General features: G+C 41.9%; 1 protein-coding gene across 2 annotated transcripts in view; it reads left to right on the top strand.

Annotated features, from left to right (window-relative positions):
* Window positions 1-17,702, top strand: part of LOC128694799 (transcription initiation factor TFIID subunit 5) — a 75,772-nt gene that overhangs the window by 54,336 nt on the left and 3,734 nt on the right. The window contains exon 11 of one of the 2 annotated variants that reach the window (XR_011393178.1): window positions 11,576-11,707. Coding sequence is in view for 1 of the 2 variants with exons in the window: in XM_070094305.1 (XP_069950406.1) it covers window positions 11,530-11,707 (178 nt within the window). In the remaining variant the exon portion in view is untranslated. Of the gene's footprint in view, window positions 1-11,529; window positions 11,708-17,702 lie in introns of both variants that reach the window. The other variant, XM_070094305.1, reaches the window with a different exon arrangement.

Below are 17,702 nucleotides of genomic sequence, written 5' to 3' on the forward strand. Positions count from 1 at the left end.
CACCTTTCAAGGCAGGTGAAATTGCTGACCTAGAAAATGTACAGAGAACCTTCACGGCGCGCATAACAGAGATAAAACACCTCAATTACTGGGAGCGCTTGAGGTTCCTGAACCTGTATTCCCTGGAACGCAGGCGGGAGAGATACATGATTATATACACCTGGAAAATCCTAGAGGGACTAGTACCGAACTTGTACATGAAAATCACTCGCTACTAAAGCAAAAGACTTGGCAGACGATGCAACATCCCCCCAATGAAAAGCAGGGGTGTCACTAGCAGGTTAAGAGACCATACAATAAGTGTCAGGGGCCCGAGACTGTTCAACTGCCTCTCAGCATACATAAGGGGGATTACCAACAGACCCCTGGCAGTCTTCAAGCTGGCACTGGACAAGCACCTAAAGTCGGTTCCTGATCAGCCGGGCTGTGGCTCGTACGTTGGTTTGCGTGCAGCCAGCAGTAACAGCCTGGTTGATCAGGCTCTGATCCACCAGGAGGCCTGGTCACAGACTGGGCCGCGGGGGCGTTGACCCTCGGAACTCTCTCCAGGTAAACTCCAGGTAAACTCCAGGTAGTAGGTTGGTAGACAGCAACCACCCAGGGAGGTACTACCGTCCTGCCAAGTGAGTGTAAAACAAAAGCCTGTAATTGTTTTACATGATGGTAGGATTGCTGGTGTCTTTTGTCTGTCTCATAAATATGCAAGATTACAGGTATGTCTTGCTGCTTCTACTTACACTTAGGTCACACTACACATACATGTACACGTTTATTTATACACACTCATCTGAGTTTTCTTTGATTTTATCTTAATAGTTCTTGTTCTTGTTACTTTTCCTTTTATATCCATGGGGAAGTGGAATAAGAATCTTTCCTCCGTAAGCCATGCGTGTTGTAAAAGTCAACTAAAATGCCGGAAACAATGGGCTAGTAACCCCTTTTCCTGTAAAGATTACTAAAAAGAATAAGAAGAAGAAAATTGTCGAAGTGGGAAGTCTGAATGTGCGTGGATGTTGTGCAAATGATAAGAAAGAGATGATTGTGGATGTTATGAATGAGAAGAAGCTGGATGTCCTGGCTTTAAGTGAAACAAAGCTGAAGGGGGTGGGAGAGTTTCAATGGAGAGGAATAAATGGGATTAAGTCAGGGGTTTCAAATAGAGTTAGAGCTAAAGAAGGAGTAGCAGTAATGTTGAAGGATAAGCTATGGCAGGAAAAGAGGGACTATAAATGTATTAATTCAAGGATTAGGTGGAGTAAAATAAAGATTGGATGTGAAAAGTGGGTTATAGTAAGCATGTATGCACCTGGAGAAGAGAGAAGTGTAGAGGAGAGAGATTTTGGGAAATGTTGAGTGAATGCATGGGGAGTTTTGAATCAAGGGTGAGAGTAATGGTGGTTGGGGATTTCAATGCTAAAGTGGGTAAAAATGTTATGGAGGGAGTAGTAGGTAAATTTGGGGTGCCAGGGGTAAATGTAAATGGGGAGACTTTAATTGAGCTATGTGTAGAAAGAGATTTGGTAATAAGTAATAGATATTTTATGAAAAAGAGGATAAATAAATATACAAGGTATGATGTAGCACGTAATGAAAGTAGTTTGTTAGATTATGTATTGGTGGATAAAAGGTTGATGGGTAGGCTCCAGGATGTACATGTTTATAGAGGGGCAACTGATATATCGGATCATTATTTAGTTGTAGCTACAGTTAGAGTAAGAGGTAGATGGGAAAAGAGGAAGGTGGCAACAACAAGTAAGAGGGAGGTGAAAGTGTATAAACTAAGGGAGGAGGATATAAGCGACTATTGGCAGAAAGGCGGGCTAGTGCAAAGATGAGTAGTGGGGGGGTTGAAGAGGGTTGGAATAGTTTTAAATATGCAGTATTAGAATGTGGGGCAGAAGCTTGTGGTTATAGTTGGGTGGTGGCAGGAGGAAGGAGGAGTGATTGGTGGAATGATGAAGTAAAGGGTGTGATAAAAGAGTTAGCTTATGAGAGGTTTTTACAAAACAGAAGGGTTATAAGAAGAGTAGAGTATATGGAGAGTAAAAGAAAGGTGAAGAGAGTGGTGAGAGAGTGCAAAAGGAGAGCAGATGATAGAGTGGGAGAGGCACTGTCAAGAAATTTTAATGAAAATAAGAAAAAAATTTTGGAGTGAGTTAAACAAGTTAAGAAAGCCTAGGGAAAGTATGGATTTGTCAGTTAAAAACCGAGTAGGGGAGTTAGTAGATGGGGAGAGGGAGGTATAAGGTAGATGGCGAGAATATTTTGAGGAACTTTTAAATGTTAAGGAAGAAAGGGAGGCGGTAATTTCATGCACTGGCCAGGGAGGTATACCATCTTTTAGGAGTGAAGAAGAGCAGAATGTAAGTGTGGAGGAGGTACATGAGGCATTACGTAGAATGAAAGGGGGTAAAGCAGCTGGAACTGATGGGATCATGACAGAAATGTTAAAAGCAGGGGGGGATATAGTGTTGGAGTGGTTGGTACTTTCGTTTAATAAATGTATGAAAGAGGGGAAGGTACCTAGGGATTGGCAGAGAGCATGTATAGTCCCTTTATATAAAGGAAAAGGGGACAAAAGAGATTGTAAAAATTATAGAGGAATAAGTTTACCGAGTATACCAGGAAAAGTGTATGGTAGGGTTATAATTGAAAGAATTAGAGATAAGACAGAATGTAGGATTGTGGATGAGCAAGGAGGTTTCATAGTGGGTAGGGGATGTGTAGATCAAGTGTTTACATTAAAGCATATATGTGAACAGTATTTAGATAAAGGTAGGGAAGTTTTTATTGCATTTATGGATTTAGAAAAGGCATATGATAGAGTGGATAGAGGAGCAATGTGGCAGATGTTGCAAGTATAGGGAATAGGTGGTAAATTACTAAATGCTGTAAAGAGTTTTTATGAGGATAGTGAGGCTCAGGTTAGGGTGTGTAGAAGAGAGGGAGACTACTTCCCAGTAAAAGTAGGTCTTAGACAGGGATGTGTAATGTCACCATGGTTGTTTAATATATTTATAGATGGGGTTGTAAAAGAAGTAAATGCTAGGGTGTTTGGGAGAGGGGTGGGATTAAATTATGGGGAATCAAATTCAAAATGGGAATTGACACAGTTACTTTTTGCTGATGATACTGTGCTTATGGGAGACTCTAAAGAAAAATTGCAAAGGTTAGTGGACGAGTTTGGGAATGTGTGTAAAGGTAGAAAGTTGAAAGTGAACATAGGAAAGAGTAAGGTGATGAGGGTATCAAATGATTTAGATAAAGAAAAATTGGATATCAAATTGGGGAGGAGGAGTATGGAAGAAGTGAATGTTTTCAGATAGTTGGGAGTTGACGTGTCGGCGGATGGATTTATGAAGGATGAGGTTAATCATAGAATTGATGAGGGAAAAAAGGTGAGTGGTGCGTTGAGGTATATGTGGAGTCAAAAAACGTTATCTATGGAGGCAAAGAAGGGAATGTATGAAAGTATAGTAGTACCAACACTCTTATATGGGTGTGAAGCTTGGGTGGTAAATGCAGCAGCGAGGAGACGGTTGGAGGCAGTGGAGATGTCCTGTCTAAGGGCAATTTGTGGTGTAAATATTATGCAGAAAATTTGGAGTGTGGAAATTAGGAAAAGGTGTGGAGTTAATAAAAGTATTAGTCAGAGGGCAGAAGAGGGGTTGTTGAAGTGGTTTGGTCATTTACAGAGAATGGATCAAAGTAGAATGACATGGAAAGCATATAAATCTATAGGGGAAGGAAGGCAAGGTAGGGGTCATCCTCGAAAGGGTTGGAGAGAGGGGGTAAAGGAGGTTTTGTGGGCGAGGGGCTTGGACTTCCAGCAAGCGTGCGTGAGCGTGTTAGATAGGAGTGAATGGAGACGAATGGTACTTGGGACCTGTTGATCTGTTGGAGTGTGAGCAGGGTAATATTTAGTGAAGGGATTCAGGGAAACCGGTTATTTTCATATAGTCAGACTTGAGTCCTGGAAATGGGAAGTACAATGCCTGCACTTCAAAGGAGGGGTTTGGGATATTGGCAGTTTGGAGGGATACGTATATGTTTCTAAACTGTTGTATTCTGAGCACCTCTGCAAAAACAGTGATAATGTGTGAGTGTGGTGAAAGTGTTGAATGATGATGAAAGCATTTTCTTTTTGGGGATTTTCTTTCTTTTTTGGGTCACCCTGCCTCGGTGGGAGACGGCCGACTTGTTGAAAAAAAAAAGTGGGAAAAAATGGCGTTCTGCTTTCCAACGATGTCTGATTTCCGGCAGTAGCCTGGAACCTAACTTGCCGTATAAGAGGGGCCCTACTGTATATATAAGTTTTTTCTCCCATACAGATGGCTACACTTTACATTATAATTTTATTACCAGATACAGTGGAGGTTGCAGTTTGTATATAAGACAGTGAAATACTGCTTTGTTAAGAGGAGTGCTTGTATCATGATATCCTCTCATGTTCTCTGAATATATTATATTTGTGGGGAAAAGCTAACCCCCATAGGGGACATCCAGCACTTGGGGTTTTGGAGGTGCAGTGGAATCTCAGTTTTCGTCATTAATTTGTTCCAGAAAGTCTGACGAAAAACGAATTTGACGAAAACTGAAACGATATTTCCCATAAGAAATAATGTAAATCCAATTAATTTGTTTCAGACACCCTAAAGTATTAACAAAAGGTACATTTTATAGAGAATAACTATAGATTTACATACAGAAAACAATGAGAAATAAATATAAATGACTAATGAAATGGATAAATGAACATTTAATCACTTTTACCTTTTATTGAAGACTTGTTGCCGTATGGAAGATGCGAGGAGGGGAGAGGGAGGGGGAGAGGTTATTGGTTGGAAGGGGAATCCCCCTCCATAAGGACTTCAGGTATCAAGTCCCTATCCAGGGTTACTTCCCTTCTTTGTTTTTTACTGGCATTGGACCCCAGTTGCACAAAAAATCTGTCCAAAGAGGTCTGTTTCTGGTGCCTCTTTAAGATTTGTCATTGAACATGTTGCAGATATGGCTTGCAACAGCTTTGTTAGGGTGATATTTTTTCACAAAACTTTGCAACTCACTCCACTTTGCACACATGTCCTCAATCACTGAAGAAGGCACATTCTCCCCTCTCTCTTCCTCCTCCTCTGAAGCAGTTTCCTAGTTGTGATCTGTTGCTCTTCCAGTTGAAGGTGTTGCAGTTCTTCAGTGGTTAGCTCTTCATTGTGGTCGTCCACCAACTCTTCCACATCCTGGCCACTCACATCCAACCCCATGGACTTTCCCAGAGCCACAATAGATTCCACAACAGGTGTAGGGTTGTCAGGGTCAGCCTCAAACCCCTCAAAATCCTTCTCTTGGACACTTTCTGGCCAGAATTTCTCACCTTTTTTATCAAAGGGCTGGCACTTGGAACTTTTTTTGGCCCCATGGTGGCTTATTTAGCAGTCAGACTTAATAAACAAGCACAAAACAATAGATTATTACAAAATGTTTTGGATGAACACACAGGGTAATGCTCATTCGGCGAGAAACAAAGCCAAACTGACTCAGAACACATGGGATGCTTTTTGTGGGTGCGGGCAGGCAGACACATTTGGTACGGCGGACCGACAAAAACCGAGGTGATGAACAAAAACGAGGATAAAATTTTGACAAAAGAAGTCGTCAAAAACTGAATTTGATGAAAACCAGGGCACACAAAAATCAAGGTTCCACTGTATATAGGCTTGATCCAAGGAAGGAGGAAGTAGCTTAACATCCTTAGATCAAGACCTTCACACACACAAAGGCATCCCCCACTCCCTTGAAGGTTGTTTTCTGAAATTGCTTTTCCATTTTGAGTAAGTAAAACTGCACTTGGCAGTGGAACCTTGGTTTTCATTTGCCCTGATTTTCGTCAAATTTAGTTTTTGATGACTTTTTCGTAGAAATATTGTCCCAGTTTTCGCTTGTCACTTTGGGTTTCATCCACCGTACCGAACGTGTCCGTGCACCTGCGCCAACACAGCATCCTGTGCATACATTCTGAGTCAGTCTGGCATTGTTTCTTGTCGAGTGAACATTACCCTGTGTGTTCATACGAAACACTTCATAATAATCGATTGTTTTTTGTGCTTGTTTATTGAGTGCGACTGCTAAAAGGCATCTCCCACTCATTGAAGGTTGTTTCCTGAAATTGTTTTTTCGGTTTTAGTAAGTAAAACTACTTTACAGTGGAACCTTGGTTTTCGTCGAATTTGGTTTTCGATGACTTTTTTCATCAAAATATTGTCCCAGTTTTCATTCATTACCTTGGTTTTCATCCATTGTACCGAATGTGTCTGCACGTCCGCGCCAATACAAAGCATCTCACGCATGCATTCTGAGTCAGCCTGGCTTTGTTTCTTGTCAAGTGAACATTACCCTGTGCGTTCATATGAAACATTTCGTAATAATCGATTGTTTTTTGTGCTTGTTTAGTGAGTGCGACTGCTAAATAAGCTACCATGGGGCCAAAGAAAGTTCTGAGTGCCAGCCCTTTCATAAAAAAGGTGAGAAACACAATAGAATTCAAGAAAGAACTTGTAGAAAAGTGCAAAAGTGGCGTACGTGTGGTCGATCTCACCAGGAAGTACGGGAAGTCCTCATCAACACTCGGTTCCATCCTGGTGAAGAAAAAAGAAATCAAGGAATCTGATGTTGCAAAATGGATAAGTGTGCTAATGAAACAGAGATCGCAAACAATAAAAAATGTTGAGAAGTTGTTTTGTGCGACAGGGGTACAGAGACTGAAGCTGGTCCTAATGCCAGTAAAAGACAAGGAAGGGAAGTAACCCTGGGTAGGGACTTGATACCTGAAGTTCTTATGGAAGGGGATTCCCCTTCCAAACAAGAAACTCTCCTCCCTCTCCCCTCCTCACCGTCTTCCATATGCCAACAAGAGTCTTCAATAAAGGTAAAACTGTTTTAAATGTTCATTTATCATTAAAATTTATATTTCTCATTGTTGTCTGTATGTAAAACTATAGTTATTCTCTATAAAATTACTGTTTTGTTAATATTTTTAGGTATCTGGAACGAATTAATTGGATTTACATTATTTCTTTTGGGAAATATTGCTTTAGTTTTCATTGAATTTGGTTTTCATCAAACTCTCTGGAACAAATTAAAAACAAAAACCAAGCTTCCACTGTATTTTATGTGCTCGTGTTGAAATCATATTGATGGGTATGCTGCCGTATTTTCAGTAACCTTTTTTTCCATATTTTACAATAAATCCAGTATTATTTCAGTATTGTGCATAAAAAGTTCCTTATGAAAGTTCTGAAAGAATTTTTATATAGTGTGTGCATATGTATGTGTATGTATATGTATGTGTGTGTGTATATGTATGTGTATATGTGTATATGCACATACAGTTGACCCTTGAACAACACAGGTTTGAACTGTGCAGGTCCACACACATACAGTGGACCCCTGAGTTTTGGTGGCCGCGACTTTGGTGAAATTCGACTTTGGGCAACTTTTTTCATCAAAATATAGCCTCGCCGTTCGTGATTAGCTTCGTGATTCGGCAACCGTCTGGTATGGGTCCAAGCGGCATCCCAGCGTCAGCATGCACACAAAGCCAGTCTTCTGCACCATTCACAGTCAGTGTGGCATTGTTTATCAGCAAGTGACCATCATCGCACGCATTCATACGATACTTCTTCTTTCAACAAACCGGCCATATCCCACCGAGGCAGGGTAGCCCAAAAAGAAAAACAAAAGTTTCTCTTTTTAAATTTAGTAATTTATACAGGAGAAGGGGTTACTAGCCCCTTGCTCCCGGCATTTTAGTCGCCTCTTACAACACGCATGGCTTACGGAGGAAGAATTCTGTTCCACTTCCCCATGGAGGATTCATACGATACATCTCGTAATATTCCATTCTTTTTTTGTGCCTCCAACTGCTAAATAAGTCACCATGGGCCCAAAGAAAGCTAGTGCCAACCCTTTGGTAAAGAAAGTGAGAAACACGATCGAATTAAAGAAAGAAATCATTGAAAAATATGAAAGTGGAGTGCGTGTTTCAGAGTTTGCCAGGATGTATGGAAAACACCATTCAACCATCACTTCGATCATGGCGAAGGGAAAGTAAATCAAGGAAGCTGTTGTTGCAAAAGGGATAGATATGCTCACAAAAAAAGAGATCACAAATACTCAAAGTGGAGAGGCTATTGTTGGTGTGGATTAACCAAAAGCAGTTAGCAGGAGATTGTGTTATGCAGTCGATAATTTGTGAAAAGGCAAGGCAGTTGCATGACGATCTCGTAAAGAAAATGCCTGCAAGGAGTGATGATGTTTGTGATTTTAAGGCCAGCAAAGGCTGGTTTGAGAGATTTAAGAAGCATAGTGGCATACACAGTGTGGTAAGGCATGGCAAAGCTGCAAGTTCTGACAAATATGCAGCTGAAAAATATGTTCAGGAATTCAAAGGGTACTTAGAGGCTGAACAATTCAAACCTCAGTATGTGTTCAGTTGTGACTAAACAGGCCTCTTTTGGAAGAAAATGCCAAAGAGGACCTACATCATGCAGGAGGAAATGGCACTGCCAGGACACAAGCCTACGAAAGACAGGCTAACTCTCATGTTTTGTAGTAATGCTAGTGGGGATTGCAAAGTAAAGCCTTTACTGGTGTATCATTCTGAAAATTCCAGACTGTTCAAGAAAAACAGTGTCACCAAGGCTAATTTGTGTGATGTGGAAGGCTAACAGTAAGGCATGGGTCATGAGGGAAATTTTCCTTGATTGGTTCAATGAAGTGTTTGGCCCCAGTGTGAAGAAACACCTCCTGGAAAATAAATTTGGAATTCAAGTGCCTCCTGGTAATGGACACTGCTCCTGCTCATCTTCTAGACTTGGAAGAGCAAATGGTGCAGGAGTTTCATTTCATCACAGTGAAGTTCTTGCCCCCTAATACCACTCCTCTCCTCCAACCCATGGACCAGCAGGTCATTTCAAACTTCAAAAAACTGTACACCAAAGCAGTGTTTCAAAAGTGCTTTGAAGTGACCTCAAACACTGAATTGACCCTGAGAGAGTTCTGGAAAGATCACCTCAGTATCCTCCATTGCATTAACCTTATAGGTAAGGCTCGGGAGGGAGTGACTTCCAGGACTTTGAACTCTGCTTGTAGAATATTGTAGCCACAGTGTGTACAAGAGAGGGCTTTTGAAGGGTTTGGGGCTGACCCTGAGGAGCCTATGCCAGTTGTGGAAAGTATTGTGGCATTAGGGAATTCCATGGGGTTGGATGTGAGTTTCGAGGATGTGGAAGAGCTGGTGGAGGACCACAATGAAGAGCTAACCACTACAGAGCTGCAAGAGTTTCATCTGTAACAGCAGCAGACCACAGCTCAGGAAATTGCTTCAGAGGAGGAGGAAGAGAGATGGAGGAAGATGCCTTCTTCAAAGATTAAGGACAATTGTGCAATGTGGACAAAGGTGCAAACATTTATGGATGAACTTCACCCTGGCAAAGCTGTTGCAGGCCATGTTGGCAACATGTACAATGACAATGTCGAGTCCCATTTCAGGGAAGTTTTAAAGAAATGCCAGAAACAGAGTTCTCTGGACAGATATTTTGTGCAACAGGGGTCCAGTGACTCTTGAGCTGGTCCCAGTGGCATTGAAAAACAAAGGGAAGTAACCCCAGAAAAGGACTTGGTACCTAAAGTCTTTATAGAAGGGGATTCCCCTTCCAACAATAGTGCAACTTCATCCTCTCCCCTCCTCCTGTCTTCCATCCACCCAAAAATCTTCAGTAAAGGTAAGTGTAATATTATTATTTTATATATGGATGTACTTGATTTCTCATTGTTTTCTGAATGTAAATCTTTATTTAATTTGATTTTTTTTTTAATATTTTTGGGTGTCTGGAACAGATTAATTGGATTTACATTATTTCTTATGGGGAAAATGGTTTCACCATTCGTGAATTTCATCGTTCGGCAGACTCTCTGGAACTTAGTCACGAAACTCGGGTGTCCACTGTACATGGATTTTTTCAATAAATCTATTTGAAAATTGTTTTGTAGATTTGTGACCAAAAAAAATTAGGAAAAAGTTATGTCATGAATGCTTAAAATATATGTAGATACTAGTTTATTTTATCATTTACTACCATAAAATATACACAAATCTATTATAAAAAGTTAAAATTATCCAAAACAAGCACACAATTACAGATTGTACATGTTCCTTTTGCAGTTGAGAGAAATGTAAACTTATGGTAAGGCTTCTGGTCAACAGTAGGCCATTAGTACTTAAGTTTTTGAGGAGTCAAAAGCTTTATACAGGTTTTTGACTGGTATAAACCGTGGTAATAAATACTAACAAGTTGGTTTAGAAAGACACGTAAGCAAGCACTATGACATATTTATTAGAAAATGTTCCGGTCCTGGGACCTTGATCACTTCTAACATACAGAGGTAGAAAGAGGTAGAAAACCTACCAACAAGGACAATCTTATACACTTTTATTCACACCAAGACATCCACACTAAAAGAGGAGTCCTCATTGGCTTCTTCTTGAGAGCTCTTTGCATCTCCAGCCCTTGTTTTCTTGAAGAAGAATGTACCTACATAACACAAGCCTTTACACATCTTCAGTTCCCATCTTTCTTCATCTGAGATTGCAGACTCAAGGCACAAGCTATCCTCAACAAACCGCCCATGGAACAGCCCCCTAAACAGTTCATAGTGTTCCCATGTGGTGATGTTGCCATGAATACTCACCGGGCACTTGCTATGAGTAATATTAACGTTTCCACCATAAACACATCATCTATCAAAGACCTCACTATGAAACGCAGCCCCACACCTCTAACTTCTACAGCAGGCGTCTACACTATCCCATGTGGATTCTGTCCCAAGAAATATGTAGGCGAGACAGGCAGAGATCTTGCAGTCCGCCTGAATGAGCATCAAAATGCCTCTAACAGAGACGATGTAAGGTACGCCTGTGTCCTCCACAGAGACTCCACGGGGCATTTGATGAACTGGAATGAGGCACAACTCGTTCTCACCAAACCAGACCTCAGACGCCGACGGCGCCTAGAAGCCTCACTAATCGCCATCACCGACACTATAGAACGTAACATTGGAAACTACAAAATTTCAAAAACATTGGCATACATGATACTTAAGCACCACCAACGCAACAACACAGGAGTCACATGATTTCATCGTCTACCTGTCCTCATCCCGACATGACATTCTTCAGGTCACCGTGCGTCACTCATTCCTCACTCTCCGCCTATGTATATACATGTAATGTCTTTCTACCTCTGTATGTTAGAAGTGATCAAGGTCCCAGGACCAAAATGTTTTCTAATAAATATGTCATAGTGTTTGCTTACATATCTTTCTAAACCAGGTTTTTGGCTGCAAGGGGGATTGGCACCCATAACCTTTGCGTTGTTCAAAGGTTGGCTGTATATGTATATGTGTACATGTACGTATTTTTTTGTGTATAATTTATTTATATTTAATACAATGGTATTTTAACTATTTCTACAGGATGTAATTGATGCCCTTGCATTTTCTCCTTGTGGACGCTTTTTAGCATCTGCTGGTGGGGACAAACGTGTTCTAGTATGGGACTTAGGGCATGGTCACCTTATTGCAGAGATGGCATCACACACTTCAACAATTTATACAATTGCATTTTCAAGAGATTGCAATATTCTTGCTTCAGGTACTTTTTAAGATCTTTTAAGATATGTAAGGTTTATCATGTTTCTTGTTTTTTAAGTAAGATATTGTTAGAAAAGTAGGTTCATTTTGGAATTAATTTCTAGGACTGAGAATTTTTTTCCAGTTATGGTTGAGCAACTTAAGCATACTGAAGGAGGGGTGGGGATATTGAAGTTTGGAGGGGCAACTGAGCTGTCATTGTGCCTCTGGCATGACGGTGATGGAGTGAGTGATGGTGAAAGTTTTTCTTTATTTGGGTCACCACCCTTCCTCCGTGTTAAAAAAAAAAATAGTTCATGGAGAAGCACGAAACCCATAGGGTCAAACAGTGCTGCCAGCACATAGGCCTTGTATTAATTTGGTGACAAGACACTTAATGGCATTTAGTTGCTATGATAATTTATGGATAAATTATATATACGTACGTGGGAAGAATGAATGTAGTGTTGAATTAGTGTTTAGTTAATAGAATGAAAGATCTGATTTATAAGAGATAATTGTGTTATATAATTTTGTATTGTATACATGTATATCGATATAGGACAGAATAAACAGGGCAGAGTATGAAATATATAAGAAAATATGAAGTTGAAAATTATTTGGTAATATGTTGCATGTAAGTTAAGGGAAGTAAAGTACTGTTTGCTGGTAATATTTGGAAATGTTTAAAGGATATCAGAAAAGTATGTGCTTATTTTGGTAAACATGAGGGTGGTGAGGTTTTGTTCAGAATTTTAAGACATTTCCGTACACTGTATTCATTGGGAAGTGCTAAACCAGTAGGGGGTTATTAGCATCTGAAGAATGGAAGGTGATCAGGTTTGATCTGGGGATCAGCATAAAAGCATATCCTTGAAGGGTTCAAATGAATAAAGGCACCTTGAAGGGTTAACCCTTTGAGGGTTGACAGGCCCTCTCTCAGACTTGTTCTTAGGGTCGACAAATTTTCAAAAAAAAAAAAATAATTATTTTTTCTTATGAAAAGATTGGGAAAAGATTCTCTATCATAATGACACCAAAAGTATGAAATTTGATGGAAAACTTATAGAATTATGTTCTCACGAAGTTAGCGGTCTCGATGATGTTTACGCATCGTCGATTTTGCACATTTTGAGCCCTATTTTTGGCCAATTCCAGTGTACTAGTCAACAAAAATCATAACTATTTTGCTAGAACTCCATTTTTTCTATCGACTGAATACAAGAAACCACCCATTTACCGATTTTGACTATCCAATAATGTCAGAATTTAGCAATTTTGCCAATTTCACACAAATTTCAAAAGATGCCAATTTCCAAATAGGGTCCAGAATAAACAAGAAAGACATTCCTGGTACTAAAATAACATTTCCTCTGTTCATTAGTCACGTCTCCACGCCCCTCTTACATTCTTTTGCTTTCCACTTTGAATTTTTATTCTCGCAAAAAATAGAAAATTTACTGTTATGCAGACTACTGCATTAGTGTAGAAATGGTATAAATAATATCAGCGCACTTGTGAAAGAATATTAGACTCACCAGTTGACGTGTATTGGATGCATAGCATGATTTGTTTACTTTTGAACTTTGGCAAAAATTGAAAATTTGCTACTTTGAGCTCGATTTCAAGGTACTTTTCATTGTAAAACCAATCAAAATTGTCTCAATTTCTGTAATATGTTTTCCATTCTATAAAATGAGACCAGGAAAACTAGAATACCATCATAAATACCATACGAAAATACAGTGCAAAGTCGCTGTTTTAAACCAAAAACTGTCAGTTTTTTTTTTCTCATTACGCACTGTGTGCTGCAGAATTTTTTTTTTTTTTTATACTGAGCACACTGACCACATAGACCCATTCTTTCATATGTAGGCCTACCAGCTTTCTCTCACTAGATTTGAGAGCGCTAGAATTTAGGTGTACTAGTACGTCAAAAACCCTGGTGCGCAAGCCGTACTAGTACGTTGAAAACCCTGAAAGGGTTAAAATGGATAATCTGAACAGTACATGTATATCTTAATATTTAATTTTTAACAAATCTCATAATTTAAGCAGTTGCCTTTTGCTGCACAACGAGAAACATTGCTGTAGTGTCTCGGTAAACTCTGTGCTAATTATTCCTCTTCAAGGGGGGGCTCCTTGGCGTGGTGAAGAGGCTCTTGGTCTGAGGAATTAGCCCTGTCGGTCTTCTTCCTCAGACCGAACCTAATTACCCCCCATTCTCCCCTCCCCTATCCCATCCTCCCCTTTTTCCATTCCTCCTCCTCCTCCCCACCCCTCCCTTTTGCCCTTCCTCTTTTTGGCCTTTGGGATTTCTCCCACAGGCACGCTAGTTCCTAGGTAGGGAAAAGGACACCGGGGTCCATCCCATTCCGTTGAGGTTCTTGGCGGTGGCGTAGTTTGCCGTGGAATCTGGATTGCCTGGGGATGTCCCGATCCCTCTCCGGTATCCCGGAGTAGCTTTGGGTGTCTTTCGGGCGACGGGTGTATCTCTGGAAGCCACCTTTCGGATTCCGGGGGTGGTGGATGAAGGAGGTATGCTTTGTGGCGGATATCCGGCCGCCCTCTCTTTTGTCCACCGAGGTAGCTCGGCAGATGTGAGGTTGCTATCCCGGATTGCTGGTTTACTGGCATGAAGGGTAGGGTATGGCACGGGTTCCATGCTGCATCTGCGCTACTAGCGGTGCTGAGGTCCTCTTGGGCGCGGAGGGAGATTTCTGGCCCTTTCATTCCTCCTGGGAACTATTCCTCCCCACTCCCCCCTTTTTTTATTCTTTTTTTTATTTTTATTTTCTTTTCTTCTTTCTTTTTTTTCTTAAAAACAAAAAGCAAAGGAGTAACCTAACCATGGAGAACCCAATCCATGAACCCACTACCCCCGGGCCCCTTCTTGATACCGCACCCCATTCTGACCCTGCCTTGTGTTTAGACCACTCTTCGGACACTCCTGATGCCCCTGTACCTCTTGCTGGTGCTGTTTCCTCACCCGCTTCAGGTACCGGGGCTTCGACTGACTCCTTCGATTTGTCTGAACTCCGCTCTCCTTTGACTATGCTTCCGGCTTCTCCCTCTACGGTACGGCAATTTTCGAATCGCCTGCCCATTTCACACCGGACCAACTCCGGTCCTACTCCTAAACGCCAACGTCAATCTCCTGATGATGCTCCTTCGTTACCTTCCCATTCTACTCGGGAAAGACCGACACGTCAAGCACTCCCTCTCCACGCTCAGTTTTGGACCACACAATGGACTAAATTCTTTACTTTAAGACCGATTTCTTCTTCTGCCTACCTTTCTGACCATAGTATTGGCAAAGCGCTCCTGCGTCATGTTGGTAGAGATATTTCATTTCATGCTCTCAAGAGCGGTACGCGCATCGTCACTGTCCAGAATGCTACCCAAGCTCATGATCTTTCTCTCCTTTCGAATATCGATACTACTCCTATCACTATTGAAAAACATCTTTCTCTCAATTCTTGTAGTGGTACTGTCATTCTGCCCCATACCATAGTCCAACAGAATTTCCAGTCATGTGGCAATGACATTTTTGAACAGCTGGAACTCCAGGATCTCCCAATCCTCAAAGTAGACACTTATGTCCTTCCTGCCCGGGGGCGGAGACGTTACCCTTGCAATGTGGCTCGTTTAACTTTTGACAGCCGAGAACTCCCGTCCTCTGTATATGTCGCGGGACATTGGTTACAAGTTCGAAAGGTGATACCTACACCGCAACAATGTAGAAATTGCTGGCGTTTTGGTCACCCAGCGAAATATTGCAGATCTATGGCCGAATGCCCAGTCTGTGGTGCCGACGACCATTCTAATACATCTTGCAGTCAACCTCCATCTTGCCTTAATTGTAATGAAGCTCACCCTTCGTACTCCCGCCGTTGCCAGGTCTACTTAAATGAACATGAAATCCGTTGCCTCAAAGAGGCAGAAGGTCTCCCTTATGCTATGGCAGTTACTCATCTCCGCCTCCAAGGGAGACTACCCCGTGTTTCTTATTCTCGTGTTTCCAAACATCCCCCCACTTCTGGGGTCCCATCTTCTGCAGCCTCCTCTGTTGTTACCCCTCCCATAGCCACTCCGGCATCTAATCCTTTTGCTGTCCTTGGCTCTGACGTCCCGACTACAACTCAGTCTGTTCTCACATCTTCGCGTCCTTCCTCACAAGCCCCAGTATCGACAAGACCTCGTACGACACCTAATACCAATCGCCCCTCTACTTCTCAGAAGTCCAAAAAATCCACATTGCTCAAATCTTCTTTGCCCCTTCCTTCCCTTCTTCCACCTCCACACTTTACCTTTCCAGTCTCTGTACCTAGTTCTTCCCCTCTCTCTGGCTCTATTACAAGTGTGGAGATTCACCCTCCTCCTTGTACTATGCCTTCCACCCCCGTCCCCTCCCAAGTTTCTCCCTCTTCTGCCACCTCCCAGGTTTCTGCCTCTTCTGTCCCCCCCCACACTTCATCTCCAGTTTCTTACACTCTTCCCTCCCCCTCTACTTTGGTACAGTCCATTACTGTCCCAATCTTTACTCACCCTCCTCCTTCTATCTCCAATATGGTCTCCCATACATCTTTGAATTCAGAAACACTTGAAGCCATTTCAGAATATATTGCAGAGACTAAACCTTCAATGGACACTGATTCACTTCCTGTTCCTTCTCTTCCCTCTCCTCCATCTTCACAACCCCATTCTTCGCAACGCTCCGTTCCTTCGCTACTTGAACGTCTTCCAATGCCACCTCACGTTGACTTTTCTAACCCCTCTAGTCCGTAGATGCCTTTACCTACAGATTCCTGGTATTTTCTTCATCGCCAATCATGGCCTATTTACAGTGGAATATCCGCGGCCTCAGGGGTAATCGGGGTGAGCTTCAGATGTTGCTTTCCAGGTTTTCCCCTGTTGGTGCTTGCTTACAAGAACCAAAATTACACTCAGCTGTTTTCCAACCTATCTCAGGCTATAATTTATTGTATTCTTCGAATCCTTTCTCAGATGGGACCGTTAATGAAAGTGCCCTTCTTCTACGCAATGATATTCCGTACTGTCAACTATTTGTCCATACCTCGCTGCATTACACTGCAGCCCGTATCCACTTGAATAAGTGGTTTACAATATGTTCTTTATATCTCTCTCCTTCTCGAGCATTTTCTATCCCAGACTTTGCCTTTCTTGTTTCATCCTTACCACCACCACCACTTCTGTTACTTGGTGATTTTAATGCCCACCATTTCCTCTGGGGGGGGTCTCATTGTGACTCACGTGGCATCCAGTTGGAGGCTTTTCTCGCCTCTCACCCCCTCCATGTTTTAAATACGGGTACTCCCACCCATTTTGATCCTCGTACTCATACTCTCTCTTGCATCGATCTATCAGTCTGCTCTTCCTCCACTGCACTAGACTTCACCTGGTCTGTTCTACTGGACTTACATGACAGCGATCATTTTCTGATCATTCTTACTTCTCCTTCCTATTCACCACCTTTCCGTAGCTCTCGCTGGCAATTTGATCGGGCAAATTGGGATCTTTACTCACACCTCACTGCTTTTAGTGAGGTTCCTTCTTCATCCTCCATTGATGAGCTCCTACACATCTTCTCGACGTCAGTTTATACCGCAGCTTCTCATTCTATACCCCAAACCTCAGGCAGGCATTCTCAGAAGTGCGTGCCTTGGTGGTCTCCTGCTTGTGCTCGTGCAGTACGTTTGAAACGTACTGCATGGGGCAGGTACCGGTACAATAGAACCGCTGAGAGACTTCTTGATTTTAAGCAGAAGCGTGCGATCGCTCGCTGTGTCATCCGTGAAGCTAAACGCACTTGTTGGCAAGACTATGTTTCCACCATCACCTCTGCTTCTTCTATGAGTGCAGTCTGGAAAAAAGTGAGGAAATTGAGTGGTAAATACTCTCCTGACCCGGCTCCTGTTCTACGGGTCACTGGTGTTGATGTAGCAAACCCTCTCGACGTTGCCATTGAACTTGGCACACATCTGGTCCGTATTTCC

The sequence above is a fragment of the Cherax quadricarinatus genome, chromosome 45 (genome assembly GCF_038502225.1).
Source record: "Cherax quadricarinatus isolate ZL_2023a chromosome 45, ASM3850222v1, whole genome shotgun sequence".
Classification (NCBI taxonomy): domain Eukaryota; kingdom Metazoa; phylum Arthropoda; class Malacostraca; order Decapoda; family Parastacidae; genus Cherax; species Cherax quadricarinatus.